At 42.7% G+C, this 19,291-nt stretch overlaps 1 protein-coding gene across 2 annotated transcripts in view; it reads right to left on the bottom strand.

The window, feature by feature from the left end:
• Ror2 (receptor tyrosine kinase like orphan receptor 2) overlaps window positions 1-19,291 on the bottom strand; it is a 194,917-nt gene that overhangs the window by 38,803 nt on the left and 136,823 nt on the right. For both annotated transcript variants that reach the window (XR_012440510.1, XM_074052359.1), the window contains exon 2: window positions 2,835-2,912. Coding sequence is in view for 1 of the 2 variants with exons in the window: in XM_074052359.1 (XP_073908460.1) it covers window positions 2,835-2,912 (78 nt within the window). In the remaining variant the exon portion in view is untranslated. The remainder of the gene's footprint in view (window positions 1-2,834; window positions 2,913-19,291) is intronic.

The raw sequence follows: 19,291 nt of genomic DNA, 5'->3' as shown, positions 1-19,291 counted from the left end.
CAGGATTTTACACTCTTACTGTCATGTCACAGCCCTGCTGCTCCACCCCCCAGAGCCATCTTCTTAGTGAGTAAATCTAATTGCACCATTCCCAGGCCAGGCATCTTCACTAACCATCAACAAAATACAAATTTCTCCTATGTCCTAAAGAGCCATGCAGCCAATGCAGTCCGAAGCTGCTCGACAGGACTGCTGGAATTCCAGAAGCTGCTGGAATGTTCTAGATCTCTGCTGCCTATCACGGAAGCCTCCAGCCACATCATAGTGTGACTGAGGAACTGAATTCTTAATTTTGTTTTAATTAACAAGCTTAAAGAGTCACTCCTGGCTGATGGCTCCTGTCCTGAGTGGCACAGGAGCCACAAGTCAACCCCTGTTAACTTCTGTCATCCCCTTTCCTTTCAGCACCTCAAAGGCACCAAGTCCTGTCAGTCTCAGGGTCTTTGCCCACACAGCACACACTCACTTCCCTGCTCCCCTTACCTGGAAAAGTCTGCACATCAGATCTCAGCACAAATCAATACACAACCTGATCTCTTCCCTTAGGCTACTTACTATTATACAGAATTTGTAATAACCTAGCAGGTTTCCCTTATATTGCCAGCTCTCTCCCATCCATCCCACAAACTCCCACAAAGCACAAACTGCACTCTGCTACCAGTGTGTCCTGCTCCTCATGCAGAGACTGTGCAGGGGTTAATCAGTAAGTGTTTATGGACAATGTACACTGTAGGTTAAGTCATACTCTTGGAAGATGGGATGAGCATCCAACTATCAAATACTATTCTTCCTTGGCAAATCTGTTTCTGAGGCCCATGTGCTCACAAACGTACCAAACCATAGGCCATTATGTCTGTGAGGTGCATGAATGCTGTCTGATGCTACACAGGTGGAAAGTAGACCTGTTGGGCATATTGGACATTCCTCTTCTAATAAAACTTCCCCTTTATACTGGGTCTGCCAGGATGCCAGGTCACTGCCTACAGGCTGCAAGGTAGGGGCCTGGGTGTTCACTGAACATCCTTCAGAGGAAAAATAATCTCTCTAAGGAATCTTCAAATGCCAGACACCAACTCTACCTCTACCCTGCACAGTGTGCAGTGCTCAGCCTACTCTTGATTCAAAACAATGGCCCTGGGTTGGTGTGCAGCTCAGCTGGTAGAGAACATGGCCCAGGGGATCCACCAACAGCACCACACACAAAACAAAACAAAAGCCCTTACACAGGCAATGAGCTATGAGGAGAGAACGTGAGGTGCTATGGTTTGGGCATGCTGCCAAAATTTCATGGGTTGGAAACTTAATCCTAACACTCAACATGTTGATGATATCTAGAGGTACAGTCTTTGGGCGGGTTAGATGAGGGCATGAGGGTGGGGCTCCCATGATGGCACTGGTGGCTTTATAAGAAGAGGAGAAGACCTGAGCTGACACACTGCCCTATCTCACCCTCTGATGCCCTTATGATGCAGTAAGGGGCCTCACCAGATGTTAGCACCAAGCTCTTAGACTTTCAGCCTCCAAAACCATAAGCCAATTTATAAAGACTTTAGTCTTTACAGCTTATCCAGTGTGTGGTAAGAAGAGAAATGAGACTAAGACATAAGAAGTATGAGGCCAAGGAGCCCTGTCAAGACAAACAGTGATACTCTACCCACCTAGGCTGAGAGACCCAAGAATGAGAGTCGCCATTGCTCTAGCCCCAGGAGATGCAGTCTTGGGCACATGGAGGTGAACAGGTACCTGGAGCAAAATCGAGGCTCCTCAAAGTGTAGCAGGCTAAGAAACTACTGTGGATCTCAGCACTATCTACAGAGAGAATAGAATACAGTGACTGTTCTGCTAGTAAGTGTTGTGGACCTAGACCAAATGTTTGTGTCCCTCCAAAACTTATATGGTGATGCCCTAGCTCGCAATGTGGTGGTACCTGCAGGTAGAGTCTTTGAGAAGTACTTAGGGTTTGATGAGGTGATGACAGTGGGACCCCATGATGGCATTAGTGTCCTTGTAAGAACAACAAGAATCAAAGGGAACTTTCTCTCTGCTCAAGTGAGGACACAATGAGAAGGTGCCCTCTTCAATGTAGGAAGAGGGCCCTCACCAGAAACTAACTATGGAAGCACCTTGATCTTGGTCTTCAGAGCTTCAGAACTATGAGAAAATGTTTTCGTTTCAAGTGCTCAAGTCTGTGGAATTTTGTAATGGCAACCCATGCTGACTGAGACAACCTATAAATATATGGTGACAGTATATGAATTAGAAAAGATGTCACTTCCTCATGTAACTGGTGTTTATCTGTTCAACTTGGTCTAACTTGCTCTATCAACTGTACAAATAGATAATGCCTACAATGTGTGCCAACTGACCATGAGCCAACAGCAAACTTCTGGAAAAGCTGAGTAAGGCAACAAGGGAGACAGCACACATTGCTAGAAGGCAGTGTGGAGGAGAGCACCTGCCTACCAGAGACACCCACCCACCTCTGATTATTTCATTGAGAAAAGTAAATGCACATAGGATAGATGCCAAGCAAAGCCAAGAAAAGAGACTAGCATCTAAGGCTTAGCCTCCCTATTCCCGATCATTAAAGGCCAAGATGGTGGCTGCCATTTGCCCACTCACCCATTCCTTGTTCTGTTTCCTTCTACCTGCTGGCTTCTGACAAGCCCCAATCAGCCCCAAACACCCTCCCAAGAAACACAGAAATCCAGGTTAGTGATCCACATACCCACCAACAGGGGGCAGCACTGGGCTTAGGAACCTATCACCCAGTAATTCAGGCAGGCCCAACCTTGACAGGACAACTCAAGGGTCACATGACAGTCTTGGCTTACCTTTCAGAGTAGGAATAGGGCTGTCTTGTCCATCTACTTGACCCAAAGCATCACTGGGATCTGGAACCTCCACTTCACCTGGGAGAAAGAACAGGCACACACGTTAAGCAAGCTCTCACTCCAGAAATCTTTACTTCATCAGGCAAAGTCAAGGGTGTTGGAGCAAAACTTCCCACTACTTGTAGGAAACGTAGAGGGGTAAGACATTATGGTAACTTCTACAGGAATTTTAGAGAACCAGATTTGATGCCATAGTAAAAGTGATAAGCTTATTCCAAGTACCACTCATGCGTGTGCACTGAAGCAGACAGATGAATCAAACTTATGAGTGACGCCCTGGGTGTCATGGAGGGTAGGGGCACACAGTAAAGTACTGGGCTGGAAAGATGAATCACTTCTGCAGCTGCTCTCCAGATTGAAGCTCCTGGTAATTAAGGGATAACTGGAGAATTCCTTAAGCAACTCATTTCCTGCTCATCCCCAGGCCCACTGGCAACAGCACAGCACAGATCAGCCCCACAACTATAAATTAAATGACAGAAATTTGCTCATCCTTACAATGACAGGCTAATCCCTTCTCTAAGGCACACAACTACCCACCCCCACAAAGACTGATAATTGTGCCAACAGGAGCAACCAGTTCAAATTGCACCCAAACATAAAGGGCAAGCACGGATTTGGTATCCTCTGGATTAAAAAATTAGCTTCAGATACACATAGTGAGATGCCTACAGTCCTGGGGAAGGAAAGCTGCCTGAAGCCCTCACACGATCTCTCCCCAACCAGTCTTCCAATCAGGACTTGTTTACTTCCGGCCTTTACCCAGGATCTTGGCCTTGATGGGGTCCTGATGGTTGCAGGGGTTAGAATCTGAAGTTAAGGGTGAGCTGACAACATACTTCCTAGATGGATCTGGGTTTATGACATCAAAAGCCTGTTGAAGGGCTGGCAGAGTGGCTCAAATGGGAGAACACCTGCCTAGCAAGCATGAGGCCCTGAGTTCAAAGCCCAATACTCTCTCCCTCACTCCAAAAACGCCTATCAAAGAGCGGTCCTCACATGCAGTGGATTATTCTTCCATCTAAAAAGGGAAGAGATTTTCACCCATCCTAGAGCATGAATGATCCCTGAGAACACTGTGCAAGTACAACAAGCCAGACACAAAAGAGCAAATACCGTATGATCCCACTCATGTGAGGTTGCTAGAGCTGTCAAATTCATAGAGACAGAAGGAAGAACTGTGGGTGTCAGGGGCTGGGAGGACATAATATTTAATGGAGGATAGAGTTTCAGTTTGGGAAGATCTAAAATTTCTGGAGATAGATATGGATGTTGGTGATGGTTGTACAACATCATGAATGTGTTAACGCCACCAAACTGTATACTTAACAATGTTTAAAATTCAGGTGGGCATGGTGGCACACACCTGTGATTCCAGCAACACAGGACATATAAATAGGAGGATCATAGTCCAGCTCAGCCTGGGTAAAAATGTGAGACCCTAACTGAATAATAACTCAAGCAAAACAGGCCTGGGGGTGTGGCTCAAGTGGTAGAGTATCTATGTGGTCCTGAGTTCTTGTAGTACCAAGAAAAATAAGAAAATAAAACCCCAGAATAATGGTTAAAATGGTAATTTCTTTTGGCTTGGGTTTGAATTCAGGGGTCTCGTGCTTGCTAGGCAGGTGCTCTACTGCTTGGGCCATGCCTCCAGCCCTTTTTGTTTTAGTTATTAGTTGAATGCTGTCTCACGTTTATACACAGGCCAGCCTGGACCTTGACTGTCCTATTTATGTTTCTCAGGTAGCTGGAATATGTGCCACTGTGCCCAGCATTTTTTGGTTGAAATTGGGTCTGGCAAACATTTTTGCCCAGGCTGGCTTCAAATGGTGGTCATCCTGATTTCCACCTCCTAAGTAGTTAGGATGATAGGCATGAGCCACTGTGCCTGTTTTAAAATGGTAAATTTTATTTTATATGCAAGTTGTATGTCGTTAACACAACATCAAAGTTAACATCAAAGATGGCTATGGTTCAACATTAGGAGACTCCATTTGGTTAATAAATGAGACCCAAAAATTAAGAAACCACCTGGACCCTTCAGACACCTCTTAGGAGGCCTTGCCTGGCAAAGTTGAGGTCTAACTGCGAAGGGCAGGTGATTTCCAGACAGAACCAGCTGGGCAAGCTTCTTGAAACTTGCTAAACAAATGCTGGCCAGCTTACACTTAAAATCACTAGTGTGATGTCTCTAAGTTACTCTTAACTTCTCTATTTCACTGACCTCTACACCAAAGGGTTTAAGAAGTCTATATCAGCCTGTAGTGCCCTTGACCTCAGCTCCCTCCCCAGCTGCAGGCACACTTACTTCTTATTGGCAGGCCCAGGGCTTTTCGCTTCCATTCTCCTTACCACTTATGGCCCAAACTCACCTGAACTATCTTTCATTAAATCTCCCCCCAAACCAGACATCTGTTCTAGGCAGTGATATGATTCACCCTGGGTTAACAGGTGTGTGTACTTCAACACTACAACAGCTTGAGGACAGCACAGGAGGAAGGACTAATGGTCCTGTCATGAAAACCACAAGACAGACACATAATTATGTAAGGCAGCCAATAAATTTCTGTTAAAGAATTAAAGACTTCAGTTTTAAATTGGCATGTTACACATGCTGTCACTCAGCACTGTTTAAATGTAGAGAGACCACATGAAATCAAACACACTTGCACTATACATATACACACTGAAAAGAGGCATGAAAATTATTAACTGCTTAGGGATTGACAAATGGAGTGAAACAGTCAAATAAACATATACTCTGAAGAAAAATAAGCTCTGGTATCCCAAGTCCACTGTGGAAAAGATTGCAGGTTCTTCTCAGTCAGCTTCTAATTCAGAAGTAGAGCTCTTTTCTGGTATGGACACTTCTTGCAGGAGATTAGGTGGAGGTGACTCCAGTACTCCTTTATTCTTAGCAGATACGATCTGGGCACATACATGTAAAATCACCGTGACACTTCCAATACTGGGAGTCTCTGTGAGTATGTTTTGCTGCTTAGTATGTACACTGGGATTTGATTTTTGTTTCACTTAGCACCATATGCTAACCTAAATAAAAATTTGGGCGGTATCTGAGCAAAAAAGTATATTATCCATATATTTGAAAAAATGGGTGACATTTCAAATAGTCCACAAGGCTGATACCAGAGCCCCACAAGCTTTGGAACTTCTAGAAGCTGCATGCTTTCCTCTGCAAGTCAGACAGGGTTAAAATTTCAGGATGTCATAATCGAGATCCTTACATGCCATCTTTAATTTCAACAAAACTGTCATTATTTGCTGCTACATTAGGACATTATTTATATTTTGAAATTCAAAAACCACATAAAGCTTAGGAAGAGTGGTTGTCCTCACTCAAGATACTGTGTCTTCCTAAAATCAGTAAGCAAAATATGACAGGGAAGTACGCAAACTTGGAAGACAGGGAAAAGTCAGAACAGGGCCCAGTGTTCTCAGCAAATCTCATGAGGGTTTGTTCTGGCCCTACAAAGGGTTAAGATGAAGTGGCTGGGTCAGCGCTAGCTGAGCACTGCCCACGTGGGCTCCACATGAGGAATGGGACATGTGTGAGCCTGGGGTTTCTCCTGGCCCTAAAAAGGGTTAAGAATAATGTAAAGAAAAAAATACAGCAAACAATATACAAAAACAACATCAATATATACTGCACTCCCACACACATCAAAATATTGCTGTTAGTTATCTGGTATCATAGCTAATCTAAATTTCATCTTTAAATGACTCTTCAGTGAACAATCACCTTTTTTTTTAAAACTAAGATATAACTTGCACCACCAAATGTAAAATATTTTACATTTTATATTTTCAGTGGGTTTTAGTATATTCTTAATGCTGTACAACCATCACGATGATCAGGTTTTGGAACATTTCATCACTCCAAAAAGAAACCTTATTCTCAACAGCAGTCGCCTCCACATTCTACCTCCCTCAGTCCCTGGTAACCACTAATCTCCTGTATAGATTTACCTCTCCTGGGCATTTTATACAAATGGAATCATAGAATATGTTGCTTCCCAAACAATCATAAACTTTTTGATGAGCTTTTCTGAATTGTATGCCCTATAGTAGCAAAAAGAAAAAGATGGGCGGATAGAAGCCACTCCCTATGTGCCTACAGAGGGCATGAAGTTGCTTGGTTGGTGCTAGTTGGGGCACTGCCCACCCGGGCTCCTCATGAGGAATGGGATATAAGTGAACTTGGGGTGGCTCAAGGATGGAGCTACCTCCACAGTGTCAGCCAGAGCTCCCAGGAGTGCAGATGTGAGGTCAGGACAGAGCAGAACTCCTGCTGCAGAAGAAAGGGGGTAGGGATGGGAGGTGGACAGGAACAGGGAAGACTAACGAAGGGTTTTATCACAGCCAGTAGGGGCCACCATACCAATGCATCACTGGGAACAACTTCACCCAGCTCCCAGTCACTATTCCTGCTGAACAGTTTTTGATCAGCTTTTAATACCGTGAACTACCTGTGCAATTTATGCCAGCCCAAGTACGCTTTTATGCTCTTAAGCCTTTACACAGCCCAGCATATCCATGCTGTTATACCCAAGAAGGGTAAACATAGTACAAATCAGGTACTTTGAGAGAGAAGAGACCATGTTCACTTAACTTTTCTCAGCAGCAGCACAGGTAACTTTCACTGAAAAAACACACAGTGACATGGTAAGGCTACTCAACCCTTTTGAGAGCCTCAGTAGGGTGCTGGGGTTTTATGAGCTTATTATATTTTTGATGTCTAAAAAGAGGAAAATATATAACATGAAAAAAACCTAGGTATAGCTGGTTATGATGAAATGATACACTGAATATGCAGTCAAAACCCTCAAAACCCAGAAGCAAAGACTAAATAAATATAATGTGGAACGCTGGGTGGGATTCTAGAACAGAAAAAGGATGATATTAGGTAAAAGTAAAGGAAATATGACTAGAATGTTTTTAGTCAAGAATAATGTATCAGTGTTGTATGATAAATAGACCAGACTAATGTAAGATGATAACAAATGGAGACAGTAGGTGGCAGGTGTGTGTGAACCCCTGGTTCGATGGTTACAACTTACTTACAAATTCTTCACACTGTTTAATCTCCTACCCCAGGCTCACAAAGTCTGAGGAAGAGCAGTATGAAACATCGCATCTCCAAACAGCTGATATTCTTAATAATGCAATTATTAGAAATGGCTCCAAAGCAGAGCATGGATGCTAACCAAGGAAACGGAGTCTGGCCCAGATTCACTGCACCAAATGTTAGTCAATGATTCACACACCAGCAAACAACTTGCAAACAAAGTACTTTAGAGATTGTGGAGGATTTTGGCTGAATCCTACACTAATTGTCACTGGCTGGTGATGTCAGTGCTTAGGCAGGAACTTATGGTGTATTCTGGTAAGCACTTTATGAATTTCCTGTATTTTCAGGGCTGGACCCATCTGTGCCTGCAGAATGACCCAACGAAAAGAAGTCACTGTTGGTACCTCTGATGCTTGCCAGCAGTCAGTGTCCTACCAGAGAGCATGCAGGCTCCATTCAAATTGTAATAATCAGATACTGTCTACCAGTTAAGCAAAGCCCTTCTATAAACCTTTCAACATGGACCTCTCATGTGGCATCTTGATTGATGGCATCAATAAGAGACATACAAGGGTGTGTCTTGTTTCCCAGGCTCTTTCTTAAGTAGCACAATAATCTCACTTTCATTAACAGCAAAGACACTATTAAGCAAGAATTCACTAATGAAGTTCAACCCTGGCCCTTGGACTTGAATCCATGGTGCTATTCTGTTTTTGACTTGTGTTTCTTTTTAACATGTTTTGTTGTTCAGACTTTTCATCCATTAATCTCTTCACCTGTTGATCTGAATCAGTATGCTCAATGTGATGTAATTAGATGCAGGCTTCAGAGGAACGTTCAGAAAACTTCAAAGCCATCTCCTTTCAATTAGTGAGGGATTTTATTCACCCAAGCTCGGCATACTTCGATTTGGTTCTCATGAAAAGGTATAATTTCCAGGATGTGAGAAAGGAATCATAATGCAGCGAGAGCAAGCACAGCCTAGAGGGAGGGAGCCTGCTGCAAACCAGCAGCCTCTTCAAGAGGCTTGCTCTTCAAGAGCAAGCATGGATCTGACAATGAGCTATGTAGCACAGACAGCACACCTGTCCATCTGTTACAGGCAATACCAATCACATGTTCCAGAACAACTTATCTCAGCAGCATGTCAAAGCCAAAACCATGACGCTGGAAATGCAAGAGTGAAGAGAAAAATTTAAAGGTGGAAAGAGTCCTGAAAAGGTAAGTCTGTGAGGTGGGAACTGGGCCAGGCAAAGTATGTCAATACTAAAACAGTTTGATGTTTCAGGGACTGTTCCAGTAAGAAAACCACACAGTGTTTGAGGTGCACTGCCAGTATCCAACTGGTTAATGGCCTTAACAATTTGTAATTTTTTATTTTCATTATATCTAACTTTGAGTTGAGTAAATAATTGGCCTCTGGTTCTACATTTCTTAAAGGACCAGCTTAACTTTGCTTTGGAAATATAAAATTCAGTAACTTGAAGATGGAGTAATGGGTGTCTCTTGCCAATTTGACCTTGGTTTTTGATTCCGCTTCTACAGAAAACATACTAAAACCCAAGCTAGTCCATGTACCAGCTTAACTCCCTCCAATACTGCCTTCTTAAAACTATTACTACCTTTTGCCTCTGACAATCCTGGAACCCCCCAACAAAAGTCTACTGTCAGGGGCCAAGAGAATATTGGCTGAAGGGGGAGAGAGGCCCCTAAGGCAGCTGATGGAAGCTGATGGCCTTTCATGGACTTTCTCCCTTTCCAACATCTACAGCCTCTGGCAGGCAGCTAACTGCAATGGGCCTGGCAGGACCCCACTCGACCAGATGCAGCTGGGAAGGTGAGGCTCTGAAACTTGCTCTAATGTGGTTGAAGAGCAAACAGAAATACTAGGAAAATACTCCAAGTTTACTGTGTCTTTTCATTTGGTTTCAAGGAAGATTCTTCTAAATTTCAGTCATTCCCATCACCAAGGGTCATTTTTCCACCACAAATCTCTAGAAGATTTTTAATTAAAGATGGTAAGAGAAGATGTTTAAAAAAGAAAAGAAAAAAAGTAAATGCCTGCCCCATGGCAATTAACGGAAGGTTCCTTATTTGCTTAAGACGGGAGTCTTAAGGCCTTAGCTAACACACCGACCTGCTGAACACTGGCCAGTTGAGAGCATTCAGGGCTGACTGAGAAGTCTTAGGGTGTAATGAATGAGATCCAGAGGAAGTGGGGTCTGGAGGTTTGGAGCAGCCTCTTATCTTGTAGGCAGAGGTTGCTCTCTTCCCCTGAGGGGTTGGTCTGGTGACATGTTCACACTTAGGCAGCTACCAAGAAACAATGAAGGGGATAAAAAATGATTTTTAAAAAGTGGCTTCTGTATTAGTCTCCCAGAAACCATGACAAAGTACCAGGCCTTGGCGACTTAAAACCACAGAAACCAATTCTTTCACTGTTTTGAAGGCTGCAAGTCTAAGGTCAAGTTGTGGGAGGGGTTGGTTCCTGGCTGTAAGGAAGGCTCTGTTCTAGGTCTCTTCTTGGCTTTATAGGTGGCTATCTTTCACTTTGGTTTCTTCATATCATCTTTCCCCTACATGTGTCTGTCTCTGTGCCCCAATTTCTCCTTCTTACAGGACACTGGTCACATGGGTCCAGGGCCCACCCTAAAGACCTTGATTTGGCTTGATCACATGTGTAAAAATCTATCTCCCAATAAGGTCACATTCTGAGTCACTGAAGGCTAGGACTCCAAAATACCTATTTTGGATGAACACAGTTCAACCTGTAACAAGTAATGTTATTTATCTTCTAAATGTCACTAGAGCTGGGTTTGTGAGCCCAGAAATGATAGAAATGACTGGGCCCAAAATATACAGGCATCTGCTAGAGCTACATGGGAGATGTGGCTTTAACCAAGCGAAGTCAGCCCCATGACTCGGAGCAAAGGAAAAGGAGACCTTATATAGGAAAAATTCCCACCAACTATTCCCATCCAGGCTTATCATGCAAATAAGGGATTCAAACATGTGGTCCTGACTGGTGAAATCTGGGCTCAGTTGTAGCAGCTCAGTGGTCAGCTTTGACTAGCAGGATCTGGCAGGCTCTTAGGAGCTTCCTTGGCCTGCAATCTATGTGAGGAAGGCTATTGTGTTTTTAACTCTGGGACTTCCTGTGAGCCCTGGGTTTCCATTCCTGTCCTTGTTTGGATTTGCCATGAAAAAGTGAAATAGATATAATCCTGGTGGGGTCCCTTTTCAGCACCTGTTCATTTTATCTCCCTTTGGGGTGGTCCCCAATTGTCTCAAAAACATTTAGATAACATTAATGTTGACTTCAAAGTGACTTACACTACAGCCAGATCAGACTGACAAAGAAACCTCCATGAGAAAGAATAAGCAGCTTATTGGAAGAGGTACAGGTGTTGGGGAGAGTAGACTGCCCACATAGGAGGAATGGCCCCAATCCTCAGCAGACATTGGTTACTGTTCTTTGAGCTCCCTCCTTCCAGGGTTCCTAATAGTGCTGGTATACCTCCCTTCACCCCAGTAAAATTCTTCAGGTCCTCTCCTGTTGGCTGACATTCTTTTTCCTCACAATACTTATGCTAACACCACTTGATGCCTCTGACAAGCAGTATATCAGGCCTGCGGGCAACTGGAGGATAGATGTGGGACCTAGCCTTGCACAGTCTGCCTGATTGTGTTTGGTGATGACCATGCTGAACATTTACAGTCAATGCTTCCCAGTTTGTGCTTATCACCTCATGACTTTTCTCACCTGCCTGCCTACACCTGGATCTTTTCCTGCCTAAGTCTCTCTGGTGAGTTTCTCTTCTTTGCCAGTCCTCTATACAGAAAAGCTTTCTTTCTCTTTCCAGGCTCAAACCCAGGATAACCTGACCTGCTTTAAATAAATGACACAACTCCCAAGCCATCATTCCAAGTCAGACCGCTCCCCCAAAAGCCAGACTTACAAATGCAATGGCCTGCTCCCTCCTCCACTTGCATGTCTAAGAGACAAATCACACTTGGCGTGTCCACACATGCATCTGGTCTCCACAAACCCACGCTCCTGTGGTTCCAGCCACTTCATAAATGCTGACTCCACTCTCCTCCTTGCCAAGGCTACAGAGGCTGGAGTGATCTCTGACTCTTTTTTCTTCAAATTCCATGTCTGATCCATCCAGAAATGGTGTTTGCGCTTTCAATTGCTTCCAGAGTGTTGTTCTTTCCATCCTCACACCCCCACTGACACTGGACCACAGCTGTTCCTGTAGGATTTACTGCAACTGCCTCCAAAAAAGGCATCCATACTGACACCATACCCTGACCCTTAACTGCTCTCCCTGAAGCTGCCAGGGGGTCAAACATCATCACCTGCAATATTAAAGCCCAGGGTTGCTTAGAAGTCCAAGGTTGAGTGTAAGAAGCCAGACACACAGCATTTAGAGTTATGAACCATTACATTCAGGCCCAAGGAAGAAAGAAGTCACCCATGAGTGGCAATGCCTGGGTAGGAACAGAGAAAGCTTTCCACAGGGTGCTGATGTAGCTGTTGAACTGGTGGGGGGTTCATGATGTCACTATTCAAATTATACACTGGAATTTATGCATGTTTGTATAAATCACATTTATGCACAAAGTGTATCAAATTTTTAAAAGCCTCGCTCATATAATGCTACTTCCTTGAGTGAGGCCCTCCATGACCCGATTCAAAATGCCCAACACTTTCCTCCATGTGTATGCACACCATCCTAGCCCAACAGCTCCTAATCCGCACACCCCCACCCCGTCTCCCTCCTCTACACTTTCTAAAAGACTGTTATTTATCTATTTATTTTCCTGTCTTTGCTACATGACAGCAGGAGCTTTTGTCTGTTTGCTCACTGCCCAGTCCCCAGCACCTGGAACATGGCTCCATAGTTGTTCCTTGGATAGATGGATGGATGGATGGATGCATGGATGCTCATGTGCTTCGTGTCTTCCAGCAGTTTCTCACCTACTCAAAAGATGTGAAGTCAGAGTCCTTCACTGACTCCTCCCTTCCCCTCCCCTGCACTCCTGCCCCCTCCCCCCACCCCAACACAACAGACCATCTCAGCCTGGCTTCCACTCCTGAAACCTCATTCTCTAAACTCCAGTCTCATTGTCTCTCTTCTGGGCTTGGCATTTGCTCTTTCCTCTGCCTGGGAATTGGCTCTTCAAACATCAGCAAGTACCACCCCTCTCTGCTCCAGTCTTAGCTCTTAGCCAGGCATCCCTGTCCACTTTCATGCAAGAAAACTTAGCCTGCTCTCTTCCCTGCTAAATGCTGTCCAGGGCACTGCATGTTCTATATAAGTGTGTGTGTGTGTGAGGGGGGGGTGCGTGCACACACATGAGCACAGGCACAAGTGAATGTACATGCACCTGTTCACTCTGGCTCACATTAGAAGAATGTAAACTCCATAATGATAGCATCTGGTGACTGTGGTGTATTGGTGTGTTGCATACCAGGAGCTGTGCAGCAAATACCACACAACTGCTAATTGTAAGCAGACACTGGTGGTGACAGATACCATCCTAGTCATTTTTCGTAAGTTCCTGAGGCTCAGTTCACATTTTGAAGCCAGGATTCATATGTACTCCAGGTGTGGGGTGGCACCTAATGGCTTCCTCTGTGCTGTGTCATCCTCTCTTCCCAGAAGCAGAGGATTGTGTAACAAATTTGCAGGCCTGGGGTCCTGACTTTGGCAATGCCACAGGCATGGACTCAAGCAAACTGCTGGAGAGCACACCTCCTCACTGCCCACAGGCCTGAATTTCCCAGAATTCCCCTGAGTCCTGCCTGCTGAGGTTCCATGAGAATACCCACACTTTAATTGTGTACATACATCTGCAACTGAACACAACTCCTAACGAATAAAAAGAAACATTTATAACTTTAAACTCTACCAGATGCCAACCAGGAAAAGCATGCACTGCTGACACACACACAGCAGAAGAATTTCATCTGTATTTTACTTATGATAGATGACAGATTCCAAAGGGGCCAGAATGGTGGGGTGAAGCCAGGGGGGACTCCCTCTCATTCTTCACCAACAAAAATATGGAGAAGACACCTAAAATCACCAATTTTACAACTCCTAAGAATTGACCAGAGCCACAACAAAGTGAAAAATCATCTATCCAAGAGAACCTGCTGAACGTTGGAAGAATGCGGGTCTGTGTGGTTGGACCCTGGCCATTTCTGTCACCCCTACTTATGGTGAGGTAGCCAAAGGCTACCAGCCCAGCAGACAGCTAAGAGATCTGAGTCTCTTGGAGCTGTGCTAAAAGTACCATCCCCATAGCACAGTCAGTATTTTGTCTGAGCTTGTGGCCCTCTGAGAAATCTCCAGATTTAACTCAGAGCTCAGATGGAGTAGGGAGAGAGGGACTTTGGAAGGTAACCCTAGAGCAATACCAAAAGAACAACAAACTGTATGCAATACCTGGGTGCCTGATGCTGTGCTACAACTGCAGCCAACATGAGCCAGACCCAGAATTTAAAAGGAAATTCTGCAATATTAGTGGATATAGTAACTTCGAAAGCTCTGACGTTCCTAGGGACAGGAGAGACTGTGCACGTGCTCCTGGGAAAGGAGAAGGCACCCATCACTCATCTCTGGGTAACCCTGAGGCCCTGTGCAATGGAGAAGTGAAAGCTGAGACTGCTTTGTTCACTGCCTCACAAAGATCAGATCCCCTGGGCAAAAGGATCCATACAGATAGGCAAGGCACACAGGGAAATCTGATCAATGATTGGCTAACTATGCAATCAAGATGACTAAGATGTGGCCCCTAGGAATCTAGGCTTAAAAATAAAAAGAACTGTAAAAAAACAAACCGCACAGCAAGCAACTCAATGGTCAAACATTGCAGTAAATAAGAAACCTCAAAAGTAGTAAAGGAAGGCTGCAGAACATATTAACTGTAACATGAAACACTCCACCAACAACCAACATGAAAAAACGCAAAGGCAGAAATATAGCAGCAACAGCAATCTTTGAAGAGGACAAGGATTTGCTACCAAGACTGACATAGTATCCAATCTAAAATGTCCTCAAGACATACAAGGAAATAATGTATGCCACAAACTCAGGAAGGGAAGAAATAAACCCAGGCAACAGAATATACCCCTCAGGAGGGGTAAGATTTTGAACCTAAATAAGCTGTGGTAAATATGTCCAAACAACCAATGAAAAGGCTATCTAAAGAACTACAGGAAGTTAAAGTGACTTTATTTTCCCAAATAGAGAATATAAATAACATGAGTAAAAGAACCAAATGGAAATTCTAGAAATGGAAGTATAACAGGTTATAAAAGATCTTTTGTAATAGGCATGTTTATACTGTCTTTCATAGTATCCACTTACTTTCAATGATATTCTTTTTTTCTTCCTGTGAATGAGAATTCTTGCAATGTGCTTTTATCTTGAATAAGTCTAGAAATTCACTAGATGGGCTCAACAACAGATGTGAGTGGACAAAAGAACAAACGAACAGAGGACTGGTCAGTAGAAGAAATATCAATAGAACCTACGAGACACCATCAAGAATTATCAACACATATGTCATGGAAGTCCAGTAAGAGAAGAGGTGGAAAAAATGTCTGAAGAAATAATAATAAAAAATTTACCAAATTTGGTATATTTTAATTTATGCATTTAAGAAACTGAAAGAGACCAGGTGCAGTGGTTTACCCCTGTAATTCCATCTACTTGGAAGGTGAAGATAGGAAGATAATGATTCAAGGTCAGTCAGGGCCAAAAAAAATTAGTGAGAATCTGTGTCAAAAAACACTGTAACCCCAGCTACATGGGAAGTATAGACAGAAGTACTGTGTTCAAGGCCAGCCCAGGCAAAAAGTATGAAACCCTTTGGGTTTGGGGGAACAGAATTAAAGCAAAAAGGGCTGGAGGCATGGCTTTAGAAGTAGAGCCTTTGCTGAGCAAGCAAAACACCAGTTCAAAACACTAGTACTGGGGCAAAAAAAAAAAAAGGCAAGCAAGCAAACAAAAATCCTTCAAAGAACTGGAAGTACAATTAACTCTGAGATATTCAAAACTAGACAGGCCATACACAAGCTGCTGAAAGAGCAGCACAGAAGCTGGAAAGCAGAAAGACAGGTATAAGGGACCCTCAGTCAGATAGGTCCTGGCTTTCATCAGAACACAGAGAGATGACATTCTCCAAGTGCTGAAAGAAAAGGTGTATCATCCCAGAATTCTACTTCCAGCTAAATTCTTCAGAAATGAAGACGTTAGGACATTTGTTGACATACAAAAAACTAAAAATCTGTCATCAGCCCTACACGAGTAGGAAAGCCTCATTCAAGATGAAAAGACATTGGACAAGAATTCAAATTCACATGAATGAAAAAAGGAGTATCCACGTCAGCCTAGGCAAATAGTTCCATGAGACCCTATCTCGAAAAAAACTCTTTGCAAAATATGGCTGGCGGAGTGGCTCAAGGTGTAGGCCTTGAGTTTAAGCCCCAGTACTGCAAAAAAACCCCAGAGTACCATTAAAAGTAATCAGGCACTATAAAAGACAGTATCAACATGTCTTTTATAACTTTTTTTCACATTCTTCATCTATTTGTTTTTGTTTAAAAAAAAAACTATTGCATTAAACCCTAATTATAAGACTGTGTCGATGGACTCATACTTCATAAAGATGTCATGTGGGTGACATGAATACTTCAAATGACAAGGGAAGGAATGAAGATATATTGGAGCAAACTTTTTGTAAGCTATTATATTAAGTTAGCATTAATCCTAATGAGATTTTTGTTTTGTTTTTTCATTTTTTTTGGCGGGACTGGGGTTTGATCTCAGAGCCTCATGCTCACGAGGCAGGTGCTCTATCACTTGAGCCATTTCACCAGCCCCTAACAAAGATTTTTAAACCAAATTTAAAATTAAGATGCCATTACTATGAAAATAAACACAGACACACACAAATGAGAGAATTTTTAAGTATAAGTGGGAGTTGTGGTACACACACAAAGGCAGAACTAGAAGAATAAAGAGACACAAAGCACATAAACAGCAAGCCAGGTGTAGGGGCTCACAACTCTAGCCCTGGCAATCAGGAGGTAAGGAGGATTGGAACTTTGAGGCCAGTCTGGCTACATAGTGATACCCTGTCTCCAAAGCAAAACCAAACCAAAACAACAACAACAAAAACATAAAAAGCAAGTAGCCAGCTAGGTGTAACAGCACACATCTGTCATTCCAGCTATTCAGGAGGAAGGGACAGGAGGATCACAAGTTTGATGCTAGCTCATACAGATGTAGTAAGACCATATCTTAAAAACAAAAGGGCTGAGGGCCTAGCTCAAGTGGTATGACCTTGGTTCAGTCCTCAGTACTGAAAGAAAAAAAAAAAACCAAAAAACCCAGAAGTATCAAAATAATGAGAAACAAAATCCACCGTATTGACAGTAAATGGCAAACTGAGTGTGTACTGATGGGTCATATGGTAGTTCTATTTTTGAGGGCCCTCCATGTTGCTTTTTGTTGCAGTCACACTAACTTTACATTCCCACCAACTGTACAGAAATGTAACCTAAACATACAATCCAGCGATACCGTTCTTAGGCACATATTGGAAAGAATGCACTCCAGGATATGACACAGCCACTTTCACACCCATGTTTATTGCAGCAGCATTTACAACAGCCAAGCTTTGGAAGCAGCTCAGATCCCCACAATTGAAGAATGGATTGAGAAAAATGTAGCATATATACACAATGGAGTTTTATTTAACCACAAAAAAGAATGAAATTATGTTGTTTGCAGGTAAATGGGTGGAACTGAAGAACTTCATGTTAAGTGAGGTAAACCAAGCTAAAAAAGATCAAAGTTCACAGTAGTGGGGTTTGAACTCAGGGCCTCACACTTCTACCACTTGAGCCATTCTGCTAGCCCTCATATGTGGAAGCTAACCTATAAGTTAAATGTATCCATTGAAACACTTATATAGTGACAGAGAGAACAAAATTGTATTAGTGAGTCTGTCTGAGAGGGCTACAGGAGGTGGGAGAGAGAAAGAAACTGTTAAAGAATGAAAAATATTGAAACAACCCATCTGTATATGAATATAATATAAGGTACTGTATAGTAAACTGTTGAGTACTCGGGTAGCATGGTGATAAAGGGTAAGTAATGGAGGGGAGCGGCTAATTTGATAAAAGCACAATATATACAGATCAGAAATACCAAGGCAAAAACCTCTTGAATTATCAATATATACTTAATTTTTTTAAAAAATGAAGGGCAGGAGGGAAAAATAAGACTTTTCTGGGGTGGGTTTTGGGGGGATGGGAACAAGGAAAGGGGTAATCAGGGTGTATATGGTGGATATATTTTGTATTCATATGAAAATAAAAGAATGAAACCTGTTTAAACTGTTCTAAGAAGGGGGAGGGGGAAGGAGGGAGAATAATGTGAAGGGGGAAAATCTAAGACATATTATAAGCACATATGTAAATATCACAATGTATCCCCCTGTACCACTATTATATACTAATAAAATCATAAAAAATAAAAAAATGAAAAAAGCTAATGGAAACTCAAAGCTAATTGAAACATAAAGATTAGCAGGATGAGTTTCCATTCATATGATAACCGTAAGTGACATACTTCAGATTCAAAATACGAATAGGCTGAAAAGTTATATCATGAAAACAACTACAATGAAAAGAAGTGTCCAAAACAGTATCAAGGAAAATAAAATAAAAGGCAAAAAATAGTTACTAGAATAAAAGATAGGTATTTTGCAATAAGAGGGTCAAACAATCACTCCATCGTAAGTGTCTATGAATTTAACAATGACTCCCCTAGCACACAACACAAAAGCAGAAATAAAGGGGACAGAGATGATTCTATAACAATAACTGAAAAGTTCAGTATCCCACTTTTGATAAACAAAGAAGGAAGAAACAGATCAGCAGGGGATTAGAAACCAGAAGAACACCACAAATGACTGGAGAAGACACCAGTGGAACCCTCTAACCCTAAGGAGAACAGACCATCTGCAGCCCTCAAACATGCTTGAGGCCATAAAACAAGCTTTGATAAATTTGAAAGGACTTAAAATCATTAAGTTTGTTCTCTAATTACCATGGAATAAAACTAGGACTCAACAACAGAAGAAAAGTTAGAAATTTTATCGACATGAAGAAACTGAACAAAACATTTTCAAACAACCAGTGAGTCATAGAAAAAAATCACAAGGGAGGGAGATTAAGAAAATACTTGTGGGTAGATGAAAATGAAAAAACAAAATTTGTTGG

The sequence above is a fragment of the Castor canadensis genome, chromosome 13, assembly GCF_047511655.1.
Source record: "Castor canadensis chromosome 13, mCasCan1.hap1v2, whole genome shotgun sequence".
Lineage (NCBI taxonomy): Eukaryota > Metazoa > Chordata > Mammalia > Rodentia > Castoridae > Castor > Castor canadensis.
This window is presented reverse-complemented; position numbering and strand designations above follow the sequence as displayed.